The sequence below is a fragment of the Pipistrellus kuhlii genome, unplaced genomic scaffold, assembly GCF_014108245.1.
Source record: "Pipistrellus kuhlii isolate mPipKuh1 unplaced genomic scaffold, mPipKuh1.p scaffold_m20_p_16, whole genome shotgun sequence".
Lineage (NCBI taxonomy): Eukaryota > Metazoa > Chordata > Mammalia > Chiroptera > Vespertilionidae > Pipistrellus > Pipistrellus kuhlii.
This window is the reverse complement of record NW_023425471.1, coordinates 2,375,611-2,400,458: the sequence shown is the minus strand read 5'-3', so window position 1 is coordinate 2,400,458 and position 24,848 is coordinate 2,375,611. Positions and strand designations below refer to the sequence as shown.

The window sequence follows — 24,848 nt, the reverse complement described above, 5'->3', positions numbered from 1 at the left end:
GTGTGTGTGTGTGGGGGGGGGGTGCTGGGAGTGTATCTCTAACAAGCTCCAGGTGCTGCTGGTGCTGCTGGTCACCAAGGAGGGACGATCTACACTGCAGCATTGGTTCTCCAACTTGGCCACACATTGGAATCAACCAGGAAGGTTTAAAAACTAAGCTGATTTTTTTTTTTTCTATCTTCGCCAATATTCTGACTTAATTGGTTGGGGGTGGGGTCTGGGCATGGGGATCTTAAAAAGTCTCGATGATTAGAATGTGCAGCCAGGATGGAGAAACTTACTCTCGTGGGTTACCTTGTCTCTAGAAAACGTAAGGACTCATGTTTGGTGTGACTCTTGTTGCTCTGGAATAAATCCAGCAGCAGACGGAGGGAAATGAAGTGGAAAGGTTCAGTAACTTCGCCTACTAATGTTTACACCCGTGTCAATTTCCTGAAAAGCAATGGAATTATACACCCAACAAAGCTCATTCCTCTGCTACCAGTGCAAAGAACCAGGCTTCGGACCCCTTTTTTGGTCTCTGGTGTAAAGAAACGAAGCTTGTCTAGAGTAAAATACTAACTAAAGAGGAAATTTCTAACTTAAACGTTTTTCTCTATACCATCCTTTGGGTTATACTAGCTCCAATTAATGACTCCTGACAGGAGTGATATTTTTGTTCATAAGCAAGTTGTAATTGTGAGGCTAAGCTTTTTAAAATGTTCTCTCAGAAAGCTCAGTCAGTCCTCTGTGTGCCCAGCATGTCTCTGTCCCTTGGATCAGGATTTCTCACCCCAGTACCCTTTGCTGAGGGGATTGTGTCCTGGAAATTGTGGGATGTTGATCAGTATTCCCGAGCCTCCGCCCACTCAATGCCATTTGCTCACACAGTCTCCCACCCAAGTTGTGAGAACTAAGAATGCCTTCAGACAGCACCAGAAGCCCTCTGGGGCAGAGGAGACCTACCCACTGAGAGGAGACATACCTGCTGGAAACCAATCATTGTCTCACTAATAGAAGGAGGCTGGTCAACCTTGAAGCTATGAAAGGTCAGAGCCTACCACACCCTATCTAATTGAGACAATAGTAACTGAGGCAACTTCCCCATCTTGTAATCATGTAAATCCTTACTGATATGATAATCCCCTTATTACCTGCCTAAGGGCTATGGGTTTTTCCCAAAGCTGCTTAAGGGTAATGGGTGTATCCCATAGCAGCCTCAATAAAAGGGATAGCAAGGCCAGAGCCTAGAGCAGCGTTTTTCAACCGCTGTTCCCTGGCACACTAGTGTGCCTCGAGATGTTGCCTGGTGTGCTGTAGGTGCAGACAAGACAAGAATTTTATAATTTTTCACTATTTTGTTTACTTAATATTTCATAATAAAGTAATTATAAAATACTTTCTTTGTGTTTATTTGATTCCTATTCAAGAGAATTACTTTATATATAGTCAATAAAGGCACAGAGTTAAATTTTTTTAACATTTTCTAATGGTGGTGTGCCTCGTGATTTTTTTCATGAAACAAGTGTGCCTTTGCCCAAAAAAGGTTGAAAAACACTGGCCTAGAGTCTTCCCACTAGAAGTTGACTCCTGCCTGGCCCCCCATTTGTCCCAAATTAACTCTTTTCTAGCCTCTCTCTTTATTTTAGTGTGTGGCCTCCTCCAGAAACAGGACCCTGAGTGGGCCCTAATCACGCGGGTTGTGTTAAGGGTTCCCACACATACCCCCTGCTTGAAAAGCACTGCCTTAGATCCAGGGAGGTTTCCATATCACTGACTCCCACTCTTATCTGGACTCAGTATGGAAAGCTCTCCAGGTTCATCTGCTGCAAAGGATAGATAATCAGCAAAGTAGGATGAGGCCATTTTCTGGCGAGCCTTGAAGGCCCCCTTAAAGAGTGGAATTTTCATTACCTGATTAATTATTTAATTCTATTTTATTTATTCATTCACAATAACCAAATGAGGTTAAGATAATTTACAGTTAACACTCCAAGACTAAATGAAGTTTGCAAATGCCACTTCCTCCTTGAAAATAGCTAGCTCCTCCTCCTCAGCTAGAGATACTTCCCAGTTGATTCTAATGTGCAGCCAGGGCTCCAACTGTAACTGTTATGGTTAATGTTCTCTATCCCATGTTAGAAACATTTTGCACTTAATTTTTTCTCTTATTGATTTCTAAAGCTTCAGGGAACAGGTTTCAAGCAGTTTTCATATCCTCACTCTCCTACCTACAACCGAGCTCTGTACAAATCAAGCATTCTACAAAATAATGGTTGAACAAATGAATTCAAGGGTTGTCCTGCAGCTTGGAGTTAAAATTAAGAGAATGGGGGCCATTTCTGTATAGTTGCTTGTGGACAGAGCCAGGAACATTTATTTTCTAAATGGTTACACTTGCTTATGATAATAATACATCAATTAGGTAGGAAATAACTCATTTAAATGTTTTGTTCCCAAATGTGCTTGTTACAAACAAGAATGATATTGAGAGAAGACAAATTAATACTGTGACGAGGCAAACCTGTATCTCTTTAATGTAATACCAGCGAAGCACCAGATTTCTCTTATTCAGTTTGATCTTTTTAGGAGTCCAGTTATATTGAAACTAGAGGCCTGGTGCATGACATTATTGGAGGGGGTCCCCTCTCATTCAGGCCTGTGTCCTTTCACAGTTTTGCTCCCTGTGGGGAGTGGGCCTAAGCCATCAGTCGGACATCCTTAGCGCTGCTGGGGGACAGCCATCAGCCGGGCTTGTGGCTTAGAGGCGCTCCCCCCTTTGGGAGTGCACTCACCACCAGGGGGCAGCTCCTGCATTGAGCATCTGTCCCCTGGTAGTCAGTATGCATCATAGCAACTTGTCATTTCACCCATCAGCCTGTTTGCATATTACCCTTTTATTATATAGGATAACCACGCTATAGCAATTAAGAGTTGAGCAGTTAAAGGAGGAGGTTTAAGATACCCGCCATCATAGAGCTGAAGGCTGTATTATGAAACCTGTCAAATTGTTTGGAAAACCAGTAGCACAAAAATATTTTAGCAATACCAACTGGAAGTTGCAATAAACGAAATTCATTTTTATCTGTAATTAGTAAATAGTATCTGAAGAGAGTACTATTCTGTCTTTGAGAGTGGCATTTGCTGCTGCTTCTATAAATTTAGCCCCCTTTTTCCACACTTTAGATATAAAAGGTACCCTGGGATCTGTTTGGTATTTCGTGAGGAGGCAGAATGGGTTTAAATGGGACCATGATTGTCATCAGGCCCCTGACCCAGGAGGCATTGCACTGTAGTTTGATTTTGTTCTCTCTAAAACAACTCCAAGATAAGGGTAGGTGTGCAAGTAGTTTATCTGGGGAGCAGTATCAGAAGTGAGGTGAGGGAGAGAGGATGTGGGACAGAGAAGAGAGGAAAGGCTGTAAAGAGTGCATGATGATCAGTGTATTACCACTACTGGCAGATAAGGCTCAAATCTCTGAGACCAGACTTGATCTACCAAGGGGTGTGAGGGTGCGGGGTATTAGGCCACCAAACCCCTAACTCATTGGCTGAGGGTCACCCCTGGGGAATTTACCTCCTGGCACTTCTGGCTTGCCTTGAGTATGCATGGAGAACACTGGAGTGGCCTACAGATACCCAGATGGTCACAGGAAACCGTGGCTGTTGTGATAGAAAAATGGCTAGCAAAGGCGTTGGTGTCCCAATTCCTGGAACCTGTGCATATGTTGTTGAACAGAGCAAAAGGGGTTTGCAGGTGTGATTAACTGAAGGCACTAGAGATGGGGAGAAAGCCCTGGATTACCCAGGTGAGCCCAGATTTCACAATATGGCTCTGTAAGTGGAGACGCTTTGCTTTCTCAGCTGTGGTCAGAGGGAGACTCAACTATGAAAGAAGGTCAAAGAGAGGCAACATCGCCTGCTTTGAAGAGGGAGAAAGGGACCTGTAAGTCAAGGCATGTGCGTGGCCTCTAGAAGCTGGAAAACTAAAGGCAAGAAATCAGTCTTCACCGGAACCTTTGTTATAAGACCCCAAGCTGCTGTTGGCCTTTGGAGCTCTCTGACACTCCCAGCGTGCTGGTGAACAATGCCACCTTGAGAGGTACACCCCCTCTTTGATAATCTCTCCCCTTCTGGGTGGTAGCTCTTGGTTGTAAGCCTCTGGACCATCTTATGCTGTGAGGGACTTCCCACATGCAACCCTGCCCAAGCCCCTCCCATTCAGCTTGTTGTGTGGCACTGCCTCTGGTGAGTATGTCTTTTTTCTGGATCAGCTCCCAAATTCCAAGAAAGCCCACAAGCCTCCAGAAGTAATTGAACTTTGCTGACACTAGATTTTTGCCCAGTGCGTTCTGTAATGAATTTCCGACCTCCAGAATTGTATGTAATAATTCCGTCTTCTTTTAAGGCACTAAAGTTGGAGTGATGTTATAGCAATGATAACAAGCATTCGTTATTGCACATTAATCTGAACCACAAAAGCATTTTTGTGTTTATGATTGTTTGACAAGCTTTGCTACAGTCCTAGTATGTATCCCAGATTTGGGAAAGTAATTCCAGCAAAATTCCCAAAAGATGAACTAGCCCAGTGATCCGCAAACTCATTAGTCAACAGAGCAGCAAACTGCGGCTTGCAAGCTGCATGTAACTTGCGAGCCGCAGTTTGCCGACCACTGAACTAGCATGTGTGTGTAAGGATGGCTTTCAGGTAATTGTAGATTAACTATACAATTAAAAGTGTGTTTAATCAATGAATATTTTGCTACATGAGATGTCTGATATTTTGTGCTGCCTATGGTTTCTTCTAAGATTATTATGGTTTCATGACTTACATTTAAATCTTTTATCCATTTTGAGTTTATTTTAGTGTATGGTGTAAGTTAGTGGTCTAGTTTTTTGTTTGTTTGTTTGTTTTCATGTATCTGCCCAATTTTCCCAACACCATTTATTGAAAAGACTGTCTTTACTCCATTGTATGCTTCTGTCTCCTTTGACAAATATTAATTGAGCGTAATGGCCTAGATCGATTTCTGTTTTGGGGGTCTCTGTTCTGTTCCATTGACTTATATGCCTGTTCTTGTGCCAGTACCAGGCTGTTTTGAGTACAATGGCTTTGTAGTCCAGTGGTCGGCAAACTGCAGCTCGAGAGCTGAGGTTTGCTGCTCTGTTGACTAATGAGTTTGCCGACCATTGGTATAACCTGATATCAATTTCTCCAACTTTGTTCTTCTTTCTCAAGATTCTGCGGCTATTTGGAATCTCTTTTTTGGTTCCATATAAATGTTTGGAGTGTTTGTTCTAGATCTGTGAAATATGCCATTGGTATTTTAATAGGGATTGCATTGAATCTATATATTGCTTTGGGTAGTATGGACATTTTAATGATGTTCAATTCATGAACACGGTATATTCTTCCACTTGTTTATATCTTCTTCTGTCTCTTTTTGCAATGTTCTATAGTTTTCCAGGTACAGATCTTCTACCTCCTGGGTTAAGTTTATTCCTAAGTATCTTAATTTTTTTTTCCTGCTATGTTAAATGGATAGTTATCAATATATCAACAAATAAATGCTGGTGGGAATGCAGGCTGGTACAGCCACTGTGGAAAACAGTGTGGAGTTTCCTCAAAAAATTAAAAATGAAACTACCATTTGGTCCAATGATTACACTTCCAGGAATATATCCTAAGAGGCCCGAATCACCAATCAGAAAGAATGTATGCACCCCTATTAGAAACAGTGAGTGCCACAGGGATATAGGTGGAACACTGACAGTGTTTACCACAGGGTCCCTACGGTGTGTTCCCAAGAGCCAAATCTATTGTATGACATTTAGTAGGTGTGCAGTAGATTTATACTGAATATTTATGAATGAATGAATGAACGAATGAATGAATGAAATGAGGTAGTCTAAAGTGATGAGATTGTGGGTAAAGGAAATATGAAAATTAGAAACGGAAAAGTATGATCTAGTAGGAAGGAAGGTTGTAAAGAAAATAGAGATAACGGGAAATAGCCTGAGATGAAAGGAGGAATTGGAGAGATACACTAAAAAGATAGGCTGCTTCTGCAAATTACTTTGCATATTGCAAACCCCAAAATAACAGTCTGTCCTAATACCTAGAAAAATGGAACAGGTTTGGAAGAAAAAACACCTTAAAATGTTTCAGGCCACAATGTCCTTGATAAGCACCAGCTTTCTATCCTGGTGGTAAAGGGCAATTACAAAGTACCATGACATTTATTTATTCTTGCTGGATTTCACAATTAAGTCCAAATTCCTCATCTACACAGGCCTGTTAAATCCTCATCTAAACCCCTCAACCTTTAAGACAAAACATAAACAACCATGCCTTTGCCTCCCAGGGAAGAAGTTACTATCTCTTCAACATCCTGTTTGCTAAGAAAGCAGTTGTTACCTTAATTAATGATCTATGAAATCTCTTTAAATACCTTGTACAAACATGTGGCAGAATATGAAAAAATGCTAAATGATAAAAGGAGAGCACATGCCATTTCACTATATTCTTCTTGAAAAAGAAAGAAAAAAAAAAAAAACCAAACACCTAGAATTATGGAGTTTCCTTTCTAAAGAGAAGGAAGAAGATCTATAAGGATTTCCAGTCTATAAAAAATGTCTTTAAAGAGTGCCTTCTTTTCTCGTGGTTAGTCCTTCGATGGCTAGTTTTCCACCGTGGAATCATTGTGATTAATGGACTGGACATGACTATGGACACATTTATAGCAAAGATCTGAAGTAACATAGCACTGTTTTTACTGAAGGCCACATTTTAGGAGTCCTCTGGACCCTCGCTAATCAAAGTGTGGTTCTCTGGACTAGCAGCAGCATCATCACCTGGCACCTGCTTGTTGGAAAAGTCAAATCTCAGACTCTGACCTACCGAATTAGACTTTGCACTCTCTCCCCTGGTGCACAAAATTAGTGCACCAGGGGAGAGAGTCCTCTCAGCCCAGCCTGCACCCTCTCCAATCTGGGACACCTCTCTCACAATCCAGGACTGCTGGCTCCTAACTGCTCACCTGCCTGCCTGCCTGCCTGATTGCCCCTAAATGCCCCCCTGCTGGTCTGGTCACCCCCAACTGCCCCCCTTCCCTCCAGGTTGCCCCTAACTGCCCCCCCAGCTGGCCTGGTCACTCTTTACTGCCCCTCCCCCCCGCCAGCCTGGTTGCCCCTAACTGCCTCCCCTGCCAGCCTGGTCGTTCCTCACTTCCCCCAGTTATCCTAGTCACCCACCAGTCTGGTTGCCCCATGCAGCCTGATGTTCAGTCCTTTCGTCATCCCTCATTAACACCCCTGCCAGCCTTGTCTCCCCATGCAGCCTACTGTCTGGTTGTTACTGTTACTGTGTCCCAGACAATTTGAATATTCCTCTATTATTAGTATAGGTTCTCAGTTCCTGTATTTATTGCTAGTCTAACTAGTGAGGATTCTTATGTGCATTCTCCCAGTATTAGTAGCCAACCCAATATAAAATTCCTACTGGGTTCTTTCTGGAATGGATGGAATTGTTGTTCTCTCTTATTTAACACTATCCTACTGCCTTCCCTTTTTTTTAACACTAAGCATCATTGTGTGTGCCTGTTCAATCGCACATGTTTAGGTGTTAATACTAAAAATAAGCTTTCATTATGACTCTTCACACCACAGTATATTCCCTAAATAGGTGTGATGAAGAATTTAATTTTTCCTACACACATACAAGCATCTTCCTCTCCCACAATCTGGAAATTAATTGAGTCTGAACCTAATATTTCTCTGATAAGCACCAGCTTTCTATCTACCAGATTTAGGCTCTGCCTTACTTCATACATGAATCTATGTATAGCATAAGAGATCATAGGTAGGGCACATGGTGTATACATCCACATGATTTTTGTCTTTACTTAATGAATGAATCCAATCAGATTTAGTTTTCATTTGTACTCAGTTGAGTGTGAATTTGAATAAATAAATCAAATTTTCAAAGATAGGCTGCCGGATAAAATTTGCTTTTTTCTAATGTAAGAGAAAGACAACTGGCCATCACCCAATGTGCTGTACCTACATATGAATATGCAGGAATTGACTCTGACTGAGGTCAGTAGAACTGAAATCATTCTCCTGGATTAGTGAGCAGTGTTTGCAAGGGAGATACAATTTGCATACAAGAAACAAAGTAAGACAATTTCATATTGAGAAGTATAGCCTCACAGTGTTATAAATGAGTGTTTTCTCCATGATAGAATATCAATATTTAGGACTGAATAACTGTTTGTGGTAGAGGCTGTCCTGTATATTGTAGGATGTTTAGCACCATTCTTGACCTCTACCCACTAGATGCCAGTAGCACCTCCCACCCCACTAGAAGGGACAACAAAGCATATCTTGCTCCATGTTCTTGTTGTGCAGAATGACCCAGGTTAAGAACCACTGCTCTAAGTGTTTGGAGAAGAAGAGAGAAAGGTGAAAGACTTTTAGCAAGGTTCTAAAAGCTTGACCATCCTTTGATTATAGTTCTGTGGGTTCCTCATTTGCTTAGATTTGTTCTGCTGATTAGACTTAGTAGTAGTAGCATCTGCATTTCAACAGCCTTCTTTCAAAGTCAGTTTACATTCTAATTGAGTTGGGAGGGTCCTAATGGGTTTTCTACTTTTGGGAAAAGTGCTCTTGTACTTAAGATGTACATCAGCCAAAGTCAGAATCAGTGAGAGGTAAAATGAGATTTCAGCTTGCCCCTAATTCTTCCCACTTCTGTTGTTTAGAGGCTATAGAGAAAAAAGCACCTCTAAACTCATTATTTCAATCCTATGATTATAAAAATAGCTGTACATAGGTCACATCTTCCTGTGCAATCTCATTTCTCTTTGTGGGAAAAATAGGAGTAAAAATAGGGGACGGTGTATGTAGGCAGCCTATTATTGCAGCTATTCTAATATACTTGATTTTAATTTGTAGAACACGTTCCCCAACAAATTGAACAATAACTTTGTGACCCATCATCTGCTACATACTTTTCTGGTGGAAAAAGTACACGCTAAAATGAGCAATCACTAAACATGAAACTTTCCATTCCATGTGCCAGGGACTATTTTATGAGCTTTATCGACGGGACTAATTTTATTCTCACCACAATTATCTGAGGTGAATATTGTTAACTCAATTTTACAGATGAGAAAATTGAGGCACAGAGAGATGTTTTTAAGTAACTTGCTGAGATCACAGAACTGGTACATGATAGAGCCTCCATTTTAATTTGTGTAGCTTAGTCTCTCATTTTAGGAGGTGAAAATCACAATTCCAAAATGTTAAGTCATTTAAGAATACCAACCTCAGACAAGGCTCATTTGTGACCATGGTCAAGTGAAACACAACAAGGCCACTTCATAATTTTGTCTGAGCACAGGCAAAAACAAGGTCCCTATGCCATCCCCAAAATGCTAAACATCTTCCTTTTGGTTAAAATGAGTGCTGCTTATTTACAAATTATAGTTTTCTTCTCAGTCTATCTAGTCTGCCCCCTTAGAGATAAGATTTACTAAGATATCCATTCTTAGAACATTCCCTGCTTTCTGTCCGCATCCAATCTAGAGCAAACCCCTGCTTCCTTAGACTTTCTTCTTAAATCACCCAATTTATAGTGGCACCCTCTCCAAGGAGCCAGATGGTGTGCCTTCTTTCACACTACAAAGAGCAGTAAACCCAACTGGTTTAACTATATGCAAGCTTGCTTCCTGTGATCTTTGGCTGAAGGGTGTTGACATCTTCAATGTTACAAAGCTACTAATTTTTTCTAAATAACTATTAGAAAAATTGATACAGTCTAGAACATGAGCCAAATACAATGAGGGAAGAATTTACAGGAATAAATACAGTTCTTCATTTAGGTTAGAAAAAAAAACCCACAACCATGTTAATATAGCCAATCATGTTAATAATAGGACAAAAAGACTTGGGAAATTAATAGGCATTAGCAAGTTCAGAATGAGCCAATAATGGAATATGAGTACTTAAAAGCAATAATGTAATTTAATGTTCTATTAAAAATTATACATAAAGGCAGGGGATGTTACTGCTCAACTAGGTTACATGTTGATCATGTAACTCTTTCAGATTCTGTAAGTCATACTTCAAGATGTCCACCAGCAAACTAGAGAAAGGGGGACCAGTGTGCTGAGGGATGTAAGCCATATCATAGGAAGGACTAGTTCTATGTATACAGAAGAATTGAGACTACCTACCAGCTCACCATCCTGAAATGTTTGAGGGATGTCTCCAGGAAGAGAGGATGAGATTTTGACCCCTAAGGAGGAGGAGTGCCAGTCTAACTGGGGACATTCCAGGACCCCATGCATTTAATAAGCCACTCCCAGGCAACCATTTGCTCTGGGTCCTTGTCCTCCTATCTTCATCATTGGGCCTGGTGACTCCTTGGAACATTGAGAAGAACATAGTTCAGGGCTTCTGGACCTACCAAGTGGAGGGACAGGGCTCCTTCTAAGTAGGTCTCCTCCTGTGACATTACATTGGGGTTTGAGGCTGACACGTTCATAAAAATAAGATAGTTCGTTGTCCTTTTAAGTTTATTTCCCTCCAACAGGTCCATGGGATGATCTGTTGAAAGCAGGACTCAGGTATTAATAGGTAAAGTGTCTTAAATGATATCTCCCAATATCATTTCAATTTTACACATGTACAACATATGGGTAGAAGTAACAGAAGTTACAAATAGGAACAAATTAGGTACTATGGGTGCCTGAATGAGTGGGATTATTTCAGCCTGTGTAGGATCAGGAAATTATTTTTTGAAGAATTAACAATTTAGCTAAGATTAAAAGGATAGAATAGATGGGAAAGGGAGAGGAAAATCATGCAAAAAAATTTGCGTACTGAATTCCTGCTTTCCTAAATTATCATCACCTGAGACATTTTGATCAGGGTCTCCCTTTCTTAGCCTATTGTCTAATCAGGTTAAGAGGGCTCGTATTTTCTTCCCACTAAGGCAGTCCAGGAATTGGGAAGCCAAAGATTGAATATTGAAGTTTAAACAGGGTGTTAACATCAATCATTTTAAATGGTGGCTTATCACTAGGTGGCCTAAAAGTCAGAACCATGTCCCCAAGAAGCCACAATGTCTGTTTAGTCACTGAAAATAAAGGCTATGTGGGCAGCTGGACCTGCCTGAAGTCAGGCACACTGCCAGAAGTCAGTTAGGGTGTGGCCTGATATAAAATGAAAAGGAGAAAGGCATGAGAGGCTTTAAAGTTCCTGTGGGGAAGTTGCGATAACATCACACAGTATGAAAACGTCTTATCGGAGCTGAAGGCAACACATAAAAAGAGGATTTTACCACCTAGACCTGGGACATCTGCTTCTAATACGCTGAGGTTGGCCAAACATAGGGATTGGCTAGTTTTATCAGTGACATCTGGACCTGATTGATTCTAAGAAACTCTACTTTGATAAAATTGACAGTGACTGCTTTTTGAGATGTAGAAAAGATAAAGCAAATGCACCGAGTCTTAAGTCGCCTGAACCCTTTTTGAAAGTGACCCTATTTCATAACTTGATTGTTCGGTAAGCACCAGACAATTTTCCCATGCATTTAAGTGTAATATCAGGCGTTTTCTCAATATATATCTTTCTTAAATAAATCTGAATGCCAATGTCGTTTGTGGAAATAATCTGCTCTTGGTGTTACTAATACCCACTAAAGAATCAAGCTATATTGTATTGTGGAGGTCAGTTTCCCAGTAAAAAGTTAGAGTTGACTTTTTTCATTGGGAATATTCAACATTTTTAAATGGTGGTGGTCGTGTTTGATTTTGTGTGTTGTGTTGTTGTTGTTGTTTTGTTTTTAACTTCAGGCTACAATTTGTTAGGGTCTTGGAAAACTCAGTGGTTCATGACCAGCCGAGCTGGAACTAGGACGAGGTGCAAAATTTAATAGATGTCAAAACCCCAGGACTCCAGATAAATATTTAATGCGACATTTTAAAAAATCATCATTAATGCAAAAATCCGTGGTGAGAAAATATCAATTTTAAATAAAAACAGGATCTGACCCTGCACTTGTGTGTCTTATCTCACTTGCCTCACCTAATCTCTTCCCTGATGGCCAGTATTTAAAAAAAAACAACAACAACACACAACAGAATGTAGACTATTAGAGTGCATTAGAGGGACAGGAGAGGAGAGGAGAAGAAAGGAGAGGGGAGGGGAGGGGAGGGGAGGGAGGGGAGGGGAAGGGAGGGGAGGGGAGGGAATGGATCATAATAATGTAAGATGTAAAATGTGAGCTGAGAGCAGCAGCAGTTACAGTGAGGGACATGTGGAGCCAGAATGCCTACATGTGTGGCTTTGGGCATTTTACTTAACCTGGCTTTGTTTTAGTTTCCTCAAGTGTAAATGAAGATAAGAAAACTGCCTTCATTTTTGGCAGAATGGCCACTTACTTTATCCAAGGACAATTTTGATAGTGGAAAGTGTCACTAACAGACAATATAGCTTTATAATGTTAATTATTGCAAAATTAAAAAGCACTTTCAAACAGTAAAACAGTTACAGATTTATATCATGCAAAAATGACAAAACAATTCAATCATGAACATTCAGATGTTCAACAGCAAGACTATTTAGCCTCTATTTCATTTCATATTCATGTAATTTTCCATGTTTTCCACTGGCCCCACTGAGTGGTGGGCTAGCGGTTTAATGGATTTTGCATATTCTGTCATGGATCAAAGCTGGTACCTGAGGTGGCCAGCAGGACAGGGGAGTCTCACCATGGACAGAGACAAAGAAAAAGAATAATTTATGCCCAGCCTCTTGTGTTTGAGTGTACTGTGTTATATCAGCAAGGCCCTTTGATCTATCCCGGAGAGAGTGTCAGTTATGGCATTGCTCTGGAAAGAGCCAAAGAGGCCAAGGACAATTAGAGTGATTTTCTAGATTTCACCACATGCTAAAGAGAACTTGTGCACTGCATACGCACACTCCCACCCCAGAAGATCACAGCATGACACAAACCAGATGTACAAAGTGGAGGTCAAAAAACCCTTCTCAGTTTACTTTAATGCAAGTGTTAATATAAGTGATTGGTTTACAATGAATAATCCAGGACAAATGCTAAATCACACAAGACATCAAGAAAACAGGCAAAATGAGAATGTGTCATGGTAAATTAGGCTCTATGAGCACACTACCACACAGTTGTTGTGGGGATTAAGTCAATCACTGTGATGGGAAGTGCCTGGAAAAGTGCCTGGCATATAGCAAGCATGCAAACAGTGTTAGCTCTTGTTACCATTTTTTCCCCTTACCATGGTTCAGACTCAGAAAACTTTAAAAGCTCTACCTTAGAGAAAAAGATGCCATTTCCTAAGGGACAAAAATTGGAAAGGTCTCCTGCTCTTTTTTTCCAAAACGTAATCGTTAATGACAATAACTGCCTTGATTGCAAAGTTCAAGCAGGATTTGTTTTGCTTTCCCTCTTTCCCTCAAGTCTTAACTTTGTTAATTAAACTTCATATTTTGAATAGCCATTTTGATATGCACAGTCAAATTGGAGAACATCTCCATGCAAACCATATAAGCTTGGATTTCTCAAATATTTTTTTAAAGAAAACAAAGCAGTGATTATAACCATATGAGTATATGGCTAAAGGCGAATACAGGAAAAATAGACAGCTAGGCAATCCAGGAATCGGGAAGCCAAAGCTGGGGTAAATTATTTATATGCATATTGAAGACCCTCCAGGAAAGGTAAAGTTAATGAGAGTTTGGGTTAATAGTGAAAAAGGTGCTAAAGTCATTAATAAGGAATGTGGCTGGAAGCTGATAGATAACAGCAGTGATATTTGAAATCATCAATGAAGTTGAAAAACCTGAACTTCAGAGGCTCCAATGGAGCTGGGTTTGAGGAAGGAGGGAAAGGAGATGATTGTTCAGGCATCACAATGAGGAGCAAGGAGGATACTTGAGATGACTGATAGAGGTGGGCATTAAAAAGAGACTCCTTAGAGATGGTACATATATTTAATTCCTTTCCAACTGTACTGGTATGTCTCACAGGCATCTAAATTTAACAGCATCAAAATATGACTTTTGAGTTCTACCCCAAATGTGCTCTGTCACAGTAGTCCCCATCCTAAATAGTAACACTGCCCACCACAGTTGCTTAATCCAAATATCTGAGCCATATTATTCACTTCCTCACCTTCCCACATCAAATGCATCAGTATGACCTATTGGTTTTGCCTCCAAAGGATAAACCACTAGAATGTAAGTTTCATCAAGGGGATTGCACTTTGTCCTGTTCAACCATGTATTCTAAGGCTATGGACATTGCCTGGTGCACAGTAGGAAGCAAATATTTCTAGAATGAATGCATGTATCTTGAATCTGACCGCTTAGCTCTATACTCCTGACTAACACTGGAGTCAAAGCCACTAACATCTCTCATCTATATTTCTACAATTGCCTCCTAACTGATGTGCTGCTGTTACTCTTACCCCTCACAGGCTATCTATGTAATAGATAGGTTTCAACTTGATATGTTGAAACCAACAAATGGATTTTTATCACTTAGAATAAAATTCATTCCTTTACACTGGTCTGCAAAGACCTATATGAACCTGAAATTAGCTATTTCTCCAACCTCGTCTTCTACTGCTTTGCCTTTCTCATTTGCTACTGCTTGCTCTAATACTACTCAACTTTCTCCAAACCAACTTTATCATAATAAGACTCACCAGAACTCTTGTGAAAAATACCTCAGTAATTTAGTGACCTCCCTGTAGACTCTGATTCATAAGGTTGAGGGTGGAACACAAGAATCTGTACTTTTAACAAGCACTCCTGGTGATTCTTATGGTAAGATTAGGTACAGATACAGCCTAAGATTCCTCCCCATAGCATTTCAATTATTCAGATATGAGAAGCAAAATGAAAATGTTCTATGTCAATGGCCACCTACTATGCTATGCCAGGGAATTCTGAGAACACTGCTTATGTGCTGAAGTATCCTCACATTCTAATAAAATGTGAGGTAGCACAAGTAACATCAAACTTGTGTCACCTTGTGCTAGACTCCTGTGGATGAGGTTGAAAAAATGGTTATCACAGGGAGGCAGGGAGGAGAAAATTGCAAAAGGCTTGATATTCAACAATGTATAGAAGAGTGTGTGTGTGTGTTTCCTTAGGCTGTGACCAAGGTCATGTTTCTGTCCCAGAACCTTCTGTTGTCCTATGTAAAATTGGCTTATAAACCAGAGCGGTTATATACTGCAGTTACTGGGGCGGGGAGGGGACTTCAGAAATACTGTCTGCTATGCTCCATCCCAAGACTGGGATTTAACTGGTATGGGGCATGGGCAAGGTTTGGGACTTTTAAAACATTCCTGGGGTTATCTAATGTGCAGGCAAGTTGTTTGGGAACCACTGAACTGAATATTTGGAGCCATGTATTTCAAATGTCAATCCTCTGGATAAATTTCAGGTTCCTGCATTCAAGTTTAAGTTGAGATGATGAAATCCATGTGACTGGATTTATCAAGTTGCAGTCAACATGGGTAGGAACCTGATTTACATAAAGTCAGAGCAATTGATGAAAAGGTTAAAGAAGTTATAGCACAAAGTTCCACTGATAATTGTATGTATAATAATACATACAATTATCAGTGTTCAAAACCTGATTTTAAGGTAATTTTGTCAGATTAAGTATATATCTCCAGTCAGCTAAAACACCGGGCTCCTAGTTAAATTTGAATTATAGATAAACAATGAATAATTTATTAATACAGTCAAATCTCAATTCTTGAATATCTCCCATCTCGAACAATTTGGTTTTTGATCAACTTGTTCACTGAAAACAAGTCTAGGCTGTGGAACAAAACTTCAGTTTTTGAGCTGATAACCCTCTCATGGTGATACCTCAGCATGACAACAAGCCTCTCTCAGAAAACAAACAAAGGAGAGAATGCTTTTGTTGGTGGTGAAATAGAATATTAGCATAATTTCAAAACAGAGGCCATCAAGAGTGCTAAAGTTGCTAAGAGGGTGAAAGAAGCAATGATCACAGGCAATTGAAGAAGCAGAAAAACTATTGTTGATTTGGATAAAGGAAAAGCAATTAGCCCTGTGACAGCATTTCGGAGGCAGTGACATGTGAACAAGCAAAGATGCTACATGCTTACCTGAGAGACACCCCTGGACAAGTGCTGAAAGTGATTTGTTAAGGCTAGCGGGGGGGGGGGGGGGGGGGCTTAATAAATTAAAAAACAAACAAACAAAAACACACCACACACACACACACACACACACACACACACACACACACACACACACTTATCTATAGATTAAGCAGTACACCAAACATGTGCTATATAGAAGAAAGGTTAAAACAAGAAATCATTTGGGGGTCTGGAATGGATTAATTCCATTTACATGATTTCTAAAGGGGAAAAATGATTTGGTTTTCCAACAAATCACTTCTTGAACAGCATTCTGGAACAAATTAAGTTCGAGAACCAAGGTTTCACTATATAAGTACGCCCCATGTAATATATATATAGTGTTTATTTTTTTTAATCTGAAAATGAAGTTTAGCTGTGTGCTTATATGCATGACAGCCTTGCCCCAGTTATAAACGACTAACCTGAGCAGTAATTCAGTATAGTAGGGCCGAGCAGAACAAAAATTAACCATAGTTTCTTGCTCATTATATGTCCTTGTGTTTACTGAATCATATTGTTTGGTTCACCACCTCAAGCACTACCTGACTAGCCACCTGAGGCTCATCTGTACCTTATTCTGCCTCTTCTGTCGTCGTCTGAGCCGCAGGAACTCCTTGTGTTGTCTGGAGACAAAATTCACTGCTGCGTATTCCAGCAAGGCGGCAAACACGAACAGAAGGCACACTGCCATCCAGATGTCAATGGCTTTGACATAGGAGACCTGAGAGAGACACACAGAGAGAGTCCATGACAGCTTGTGAGGAGCCCCTTTCCTAACATTGTGAGCAGAATAGCCTCATTTGTGGATCCTGGGCAGAGCAGTGGAAGTCACACACCCCGCCCTCAATGTCCTGAGCCCTTCTGCCACCTTTCTCAGTGTAGCCCATCTGTTCAAGTAGCCTCATCCTTGAGAACAGCTCCAAAGAAGTTTCTTAATGAAGAAAGGAGACACAAACTAAAACTTTTGAGGAGAATAGAGTGGAGGACACCATTTTCAAAACTGTTCTTCTTAACATTTATTTATTTAAAAATATATTTTATTGATATTTTACAGAGAGGAAGGGAGAGGGAGAAAGAGTTAGAAACATTGATGAGAAACATTGACCAGCTGCCTCCTGCACACCCATCACTGGGGATGTGCCTGCAACCCAGGCACATGCCCCTGACTGGAATCAAACCTGGGACCTTTCAGTCTGCAGACCAAGGCTCCATCCACTGAGCTAAACCTGTCAGGGCTTTTTTTTCTTAACATTTAAAAACAAATATCATTAAGATCATTCCATAATTTGGATGAGAAATAAACTATGGACTTGGGCCCTTTAAAAATCAATTTTTAATTTTCATCCATCTGTTGACCCTAACTGGCATGAAAACACATTTCTATTTCTATCCTTAAACACTATTTAAGGATATTGAAACTATCACAATTTAAGGATATTGAACCAAAATAAAACATCAGGGCTCTAGCCTTGGGGAAAGTATCTGGTTAAAAAGAACACTTTTATAAACCTTCAGTGGTTGTTTGAGTATTTACTACATCTTACAATTTAATAAAGCAAATTTTCAAGAAAAGTACTTTTTACTTTCAATGGAAAGTGCCCCTCATACCACTCAGCTTTCAATTATTCGTTAAATGTACGGGTGAAAATAACTACATCAAGTTGTAGTATATTGGACCCTAGACTTCAAAAGATGCTTATAAAACTGCCGGCTGAATGTGTACTATTTAGTCCTAACTTTTAACAATTTTTGTTTTATTTTTACTTTATTTTTAAAAATTCTTTATTGTTTAAAGTATTACATATAGTATTATATATTTCCTTTCTCCCCATTGGCCACCCCAACCCACCAGCATATGCCCCCACCCTCCTTGTGTCTATGTCCATTGGTTAGGGTTATATGCATGCATACAAGTCCTTTGTTTGATCTCTTAACCCCCACTCTAATCCTCCATTGCCTTCCTTCTGAAGATTGATGGACTTTTTGATGCTTCTATGTCTCTGGATCTATTTTTGTTCATCAGTGTATGTTGTTCATTATATTCCACAAATGCGTGAGATCATGTGATATTTTTCTTTCTCTGACTGGCTTATTTCTTTTAGCATAATGCTCTCCAGGTCCATCCATATTGTTGCAAATGGTAAGAGTTCTTTCTTTTTTGGAGCAGCATAGTATCCCATTGTGTAGATGTACCACAGGTTTTTTTAATGCATTCATCTGCTGATGGGCACTTAGGTTGTTTTCAAATCTTGCCTATTGTGAATTGTGCTGCTATAAACATATAAATAGGTTTTGTTGTTGTTGTTGTTTTTATAACACTGAGTTCTTACCTACCAATATCTATCTATCTATCTATCTATCTATCTATCTATCTATCTACCTATCTATCTACAATATATATTGTAAAAGGCTAATATGCAAAGTGTTCCCTCAGGAGTTTGATTGGAAGACCAGGAATTTGACCGGGAGGCCCGGAGTTTGATGGCTCTCTGTGACATGTGCTGATCACCAGGGGACGGCAAAGAACAAAGGAAGGCCCCAGCCAGCCCTGGTCACCAGCCAGGCCTAGGGACCCTACCTATGCACTAATTTCATGCACTGTGCCTCTACTTTTAATTATTTTACATGTATTAATTTTTCTAACCATCACAACAACTATATTGCTCCCATTTCTGATGAGTAAACTGGGGTACAGAGGGGTTAAATTATTACCTGAGATCACAAATGTAGTAAGTGGCAGAGCAAAGATTGTAATTGGATCCCAGTCTGACTAGTGAATTTTCCTTCCAGATGTACACAAACACATTAGTAGGATTATACAGTTTGTTTTCTCCCATTTCCCCTTGACCTTTCTAGTGAGCATTTCCTAGCCCAGTGGTCAGCAAGCTCATTAGTCAACAGAGCCAAATATCAACAGTACAACGATTGACATTTCTTTTGAGAGCCACATTTTTTAAACTTAAACTTCTTCTAATGCCACTTCTTCCAAATAGACTTTCCCAGGCTGTGGTATTTTGTGGAAGAGCCACACTCAAGGGGCCAAAGAGCCGCATGTGGCTCACGAGCCGCAGTTTGTCAACCACTGAGTTATACTTATATGAATGCATACAAGGCTTTTGGTTGATCTCTCCCCCTTACCCCTCCCCTCCCATATCTTCCCTCTGAGGTCTGACAGTCTGATCTATGCTTCTGTGTCCCTGGATCTGTTTTTGTTCATCAGTTTGTGTTGTTCATTATATTCCACAGATGAGTGAGATGATGTGATATTTATCTTTCTCTGACTGGCTTATTTCACTTAGCATAATGCTCTCCAGTTCTTTTTTTTTCTAATACAATTTCTTTTTTAAAAATTAAATTATTATCTGTGTACATATCTTACCATTCCCCCCTCCCAAAAAGACCCTCCCTCCCCAGAGTTTTGTATCCATTGGTTGTACTTATATGCATGTTTACAAGTCCTTCGGTGGATCTATTATCTCCCCCAGATCTCCCTACCCTCCCTGCTGTAATTTGACAGTCTGTTTGTTGCTTTACTGTCTCTATATCTATCTTTTGGTTCATCAGTTCTTTTAAGGCTACCACATTCCTAACACCAATTGTCTCAGTCAATCTGAACTACTTGTCAGTCTCACATAAGGTGTGAAGGGGTCCAGCATTTTATCATCTTCACCACTGTAAATGACCACTCTTCTTACCTGGGATGCTGTTCACCTTCTTTCTGATTAATAGACTTCTCAGAATCTTTCAGGACTTGGCTCAGATATCAGCTCCCCCGACAAGTTTCCCTAATCTTCTTGCTTTCACCAGTCTGGGTTAGGGGCCACTTTTCTTTCCTTCCTTTTCAGTTTCTATTGAGCCCGTCTGCTGTTCCTTTTTAGTCTAATAGATTCCCTGATCCCACCACTAGACCTGTAAGCTTTTTCTTTTTGACAGGCCCTGTGAAGTATTACCCTTTGTATCACCAGTAAAGGACATGACAAATAGTAAGGATTAGCTATGTGAGATAGATAGCAAAATAAATGACTGAATGACAGGAGGAAGGAATAAAGGAAATATTTGTCTGCCTTTCCATTTTGTGCTTTAATTTAAACAATTCTACACCAAATAATATCATCCACAATTTTGTGTATTTGATATTTTAAAAAGTAGACTATTAGCGCATTTCCATTCTCTTCAGTACACTTAGCATTCCTGGAATGTTTCTTTCTTTAATAAGCAATAATTTGTCTTGTATTTTTTCTTCTGGAGCAATCCTATTCTCTTATAATAATAGAACATTACCAATCACAGCATTCCCGGTTATATATTATTCAGATGGCCCATAAATGTTTTAAGACCCAATAATGAGAGGACTTTGTCAATGCCTGAGATAGGTCCATACCAAGAGCTAAGTCCAATAGAACTGACCATTATTCTTCCCCAGCCTGGTGTTTACAACATTCAGTAATTTGTAAAACATCCCCCATCTCTTTCTGGCCATCAGCAGGCCAAGCACGTATTTGAATTCTTTTATAGCCGCTCATAAATGAATCCTTTCAGCCTCTTCATCATTTTGGTTGGTCTCTGAATTCCCTCCAAATCACGAACATCTTTCCAGCATTGAAGTGCTGGTATTAAATGAATTATTCACATGGATTTAGAGGGTGTTTGGGGACATCTATTACATATGGTGTGATGCCACTTGGTGCTAGTCTCCCAGGATTGAAATACCTTTTTGTTGCTTTTACCCAGCTCTGATGTCAGATTTTCTCTCTTTGGCTGCTAATCCTTAGATGTTTTCAGCTCACATCTTTCCCTGACACATTCTTTTTTATGATTCTTGGGCTTATGTGATCCCTTCCTGAACTACTTTACTACAATCTTACAAAATAGTTTCCAAAGGTAATTAAGCTCTCAAAGTGCTAAGATGATTCACTGAGTTCCAGGCATATTTAATTTAGAAAAACATCGCAAGCCCACTATGTGGAAGGCAATGCACTAAGTGCTTTTGGGAGATGGGGCAGAAGGGATCAGGATAATTAAGATGCTCATCGATTCTTCCTATGACTTCTCACACTAGGCCCCAGGAAACCCCTTTCACACTGTGCTTCAGAGAGTGTCATTCACAGGGAGCACATTTTGGCCTGTCGATCAAATCTGGCCCAACACGTGTTTTATAAATAAACTTGTTGGTTTTTTTTTTTTAACATAGCCATACTTGTTCATTTACATATTGGCTGTGGCTGCTTTGGACTAAAATGGCACTGTTGAGTATTGTGACAAACCCTATATGGCCTATAAAGCTGAAAATACTTACTATGTGGTCTTTTACAGAAAATGTTTACTAGCCCTTGACCTAGACTGTAGTGTTGTTTGGTTTGTCCTGGGATTATACATCCGAGTGGCCCTGCTTGATACTTGAGAAACCCGGGGTCTATTTAAGGAGAATGTCAAGTGAGCATATAACTGATAGATGTGAAATGCATGGTCCCATGTGCCAAAGTGTAAGGAAGATCAAAAGGCTGATGGACTGTGGGGAAGTGGATGTTGATAGGGAAGATCAGAAAAGCTTTATTCCTGGATGCTGTGGCATTTGACTTAGGGTTTGAGGAAAGCCAGGCTTTTGATTGATAGAAGAAGATTTAAAGCAAAGCCATGGAGATGGGAGAGAGAAGGTGGGCTCAGGATGAGCAACCCAGTGACAGGATATGCTGGGTACCTGGGAAGTGCGTGGTGAGGTGTGGGCAGATAGGCTGGGCCACCACATTGAAGGGCAGGCAGAGAGGTTTCAGTTTCAGACTGCTTTTAAAGACAAGCTAATGATGGTTTGAGCTGGATATTGATGTATATGTTTTTTTTTTTGTTTTTTTTTTGGTAAGATTTGTGAATTTTGTATCCAAAAGCAAGATATTAGCAAAAGCAGACATTTTCCTATCTTAACAGAAAGTTACCTCCCCTGATCTTGCCACTTTCCACCCTATACAGGTCTGGCTTTCTTCCAAGCTCTCTAACAACACTCCTGAATCATTTGCTGGATCTTCTTCTGTTATTGGGTTCTTTGAACTCTTTCCTCTTCAGTTTTCACTCTTAATCTTCATGCCCTTAATTAATTAATTCATCCACTCCTGTAGTTTTCTTCGTGTGTGTGTGTGTGTGTGTGTGTGTGTGTGTGTTTGTGTGTGTTATAGCAGAGATTAGCCAAGTTCTCGTGAATCAAATTTTTTGTTCCCGGAACACTAGATTTTTTAGTTCAGTTGGGTCCTCAGTGGGATGTGGGCAGGAATACACTGAGTGGCCAGCTTATTATGATTTCTGAATGCTTAATAATCTGGCCACTCAGTGTATATCCTATATAATAAAAGGCTAATCTGCAAAATTATCCCTCAACCAGGAGTTAGACCAGCAGGCAGACTGGCCAACTGCCCATGTCCCCTCCCTCTGGCCAGGCTGGCTGGATCTCACCCATGCACAAATTCATGCAATAGGCCTCCAATACACACACACACACACACACACACACACACACACACACACACTGATTGGCCAGATTATTATGCGTTCAGAGATCATAATAATCTGGCCACTCAGTGTAATTTATAGCACTTCATAAAGCCTCTAAAATCTCCCACAAGTTCCTTAGGACTTAGCCCTTCTGCAGTCACGTTGGATGTCACCCATTTAAGATGACAGTGCCATAAAATGGAAGAAATCGGGATCCCTAAAAGATTCAGGGCCATTCACTCCACAGTGGAGTGTAATGTGAATGAGAAATAAAATTTTATTGTATTAAGCCACAGAGATTTCAGGATTGTGTGTTTTCAACACTCCAAAATTCATCACTCAGTCATGACCTCTCAGCAGCATTCCCATGTTAATTCTAAAATGCCTGCAATTAGCATTTGCAAAATCAAACTTATTAAATGCTCCTCCTCCCCATTTATCTCATTTGCATCTTTCTTCCTACTAGCAACCCTAGTTTCATCATTTGGTCTTTCCTTGCCTTCATGTCTCATATTCAATCTATTGCAAAAGCTCATAATTTCTTTTTGCAAAGTGCCTTTGGGTTTAGTCTCTCGTCTCCATTCCAAAGATCTCACCACAACTCTGGCCGTCAACGCTTACACCTGGTTGTTATAACAGCTTTCTAACTGATGCCCCTGCATTCCGTTCGCCCTGGTGGCACTTTATCCTTTTGCTTCTGCAAGATTAAATTTAAAACACCAATTTTCTTTGCAACACACCTGCTTAAGAACTGCTCTGGCTGCCTACTACAGACTCTAGCATCCAAGATCTCACACAGCATGTGGCCACCCTAGTTATTCAATCTTATTCCGCTCTTTGCTGACACATACCTTGTACTTTGTTTAAGCAATTCTACTTTATTACCCCTGAGGAAGCCAAGTCCATTCCCACTGAAAACCACAGTGGTTCTCATATAGGTGTGATTTTACACTCCAGGGGACATTTGGCAATGTCGGGAGATATTTTTGGTTGTCACATGGGGGAGGGGGAGTCGTGCAGTGTGGGTGTTAATACTGGCATCTCGTAGATTGAGGTCAGGAACGTTGCTAAACATGTGATAATGTACAGGACAGCCCCCACAATGATGTTACCTAGCTACAAATGTCAATAATTCTGAGTTTGATAAATTCTGAAATTTATAAAGCAATCCTCCATAATCCAGGTATCAATGTTTACTCCAGTGGCTTTCAATTGGGGGTGACGTTGCCCTGAGATGGCATTTCCAATATCTGAAGATGTCTTTCATTGTCCTAACTAACTGGGTAGTGGGGTTTTACCACTGGCTTCTAGTGAGTAGAGGCCAGGTGTACTGCTAAACATCCAACCAATGCATAAGACAGATCCCATGACAAAGAATTATCCAAGCCCCAAATGTTAATTGTATAAGGTTGAGAAATCCTTGTACTATTCTCTCAGCATAAAAATTCTTCCTGCCTTTTCTATATCTTTATCTCCAGATAATTCCTCAAGGAGTAGCTCAAATTCCATCTCCAGAGTGATACTTTCTCTGTCTATTCTATTATAGCTCACAGTGGTCTTACCCATCTTTAGAATTTGTAATGCACTTACATTTAGGATAATAAAATTTAACATGTGCTTCATGCATGCATGTTTTATCCATCCAACTAAAGTATAGGATACTTAGAGTATAAAGACCCAGTAATGTCTTTTCTATCTATGCCACTAATGACAAATCTTTGTGCATTAAGGTAAAGGCCCCATTATTTCTGTTGATTGACACATTATTCAAGCCATATATAAATCCAAATTCTTTTCACAGTCACTGCTATTTATAAAGGTTTGGATGTTAAAAATGGAAGAAAGAAAGCTAAAAGGAAAAAAAAAGTGGCATAGGTATTTTAAACCTGATAGTTGATGATATCCAGAGGGCAAGAAGAATGCTTATTATTCTCATGACTTTACAATTCATGTAGTTTACAAACATATCTGGTAAAAAAAAAATTAGAGCCATTCAGGGGCTTTAGGTTTCTTTTGTGGCACTAAGTAAACTGGATATTTAAGCAGATCAAGTAGATGGTAGAGTTTACTTAGCTCTTTGCTCAGTTTTGGCATCATGCTGACATTTCCAGTATTGTTCTTTCAACACTGGCTTGGCATTTTGGAAGATTTTGGCAA

General features: G+C 40.1%; 1 protein-coding gene across 1 annotated transcript in view; it reads right to left on the bottom strand.

Annotated features, from left to right (window-relative positions):
- The window catches only part of GLRA2 (glycine receptor alpha 2), a 154,601-nt gene that overhangs the window by 16,059 nt on the left and 113,694 nt on the right, over nt 1–24,848 (bottom strand). Inside the window, exon 9 of the mRNA XM_045582286.1 lies at nt 16,783–16,932. Coding sequence (XP_045438242.1) covers nt 16,783–16,932 — 150 coding nt within the window. The remainder of the gene's footprint in view (nt 1–16,782; nt 16,933–24,848) is intronic.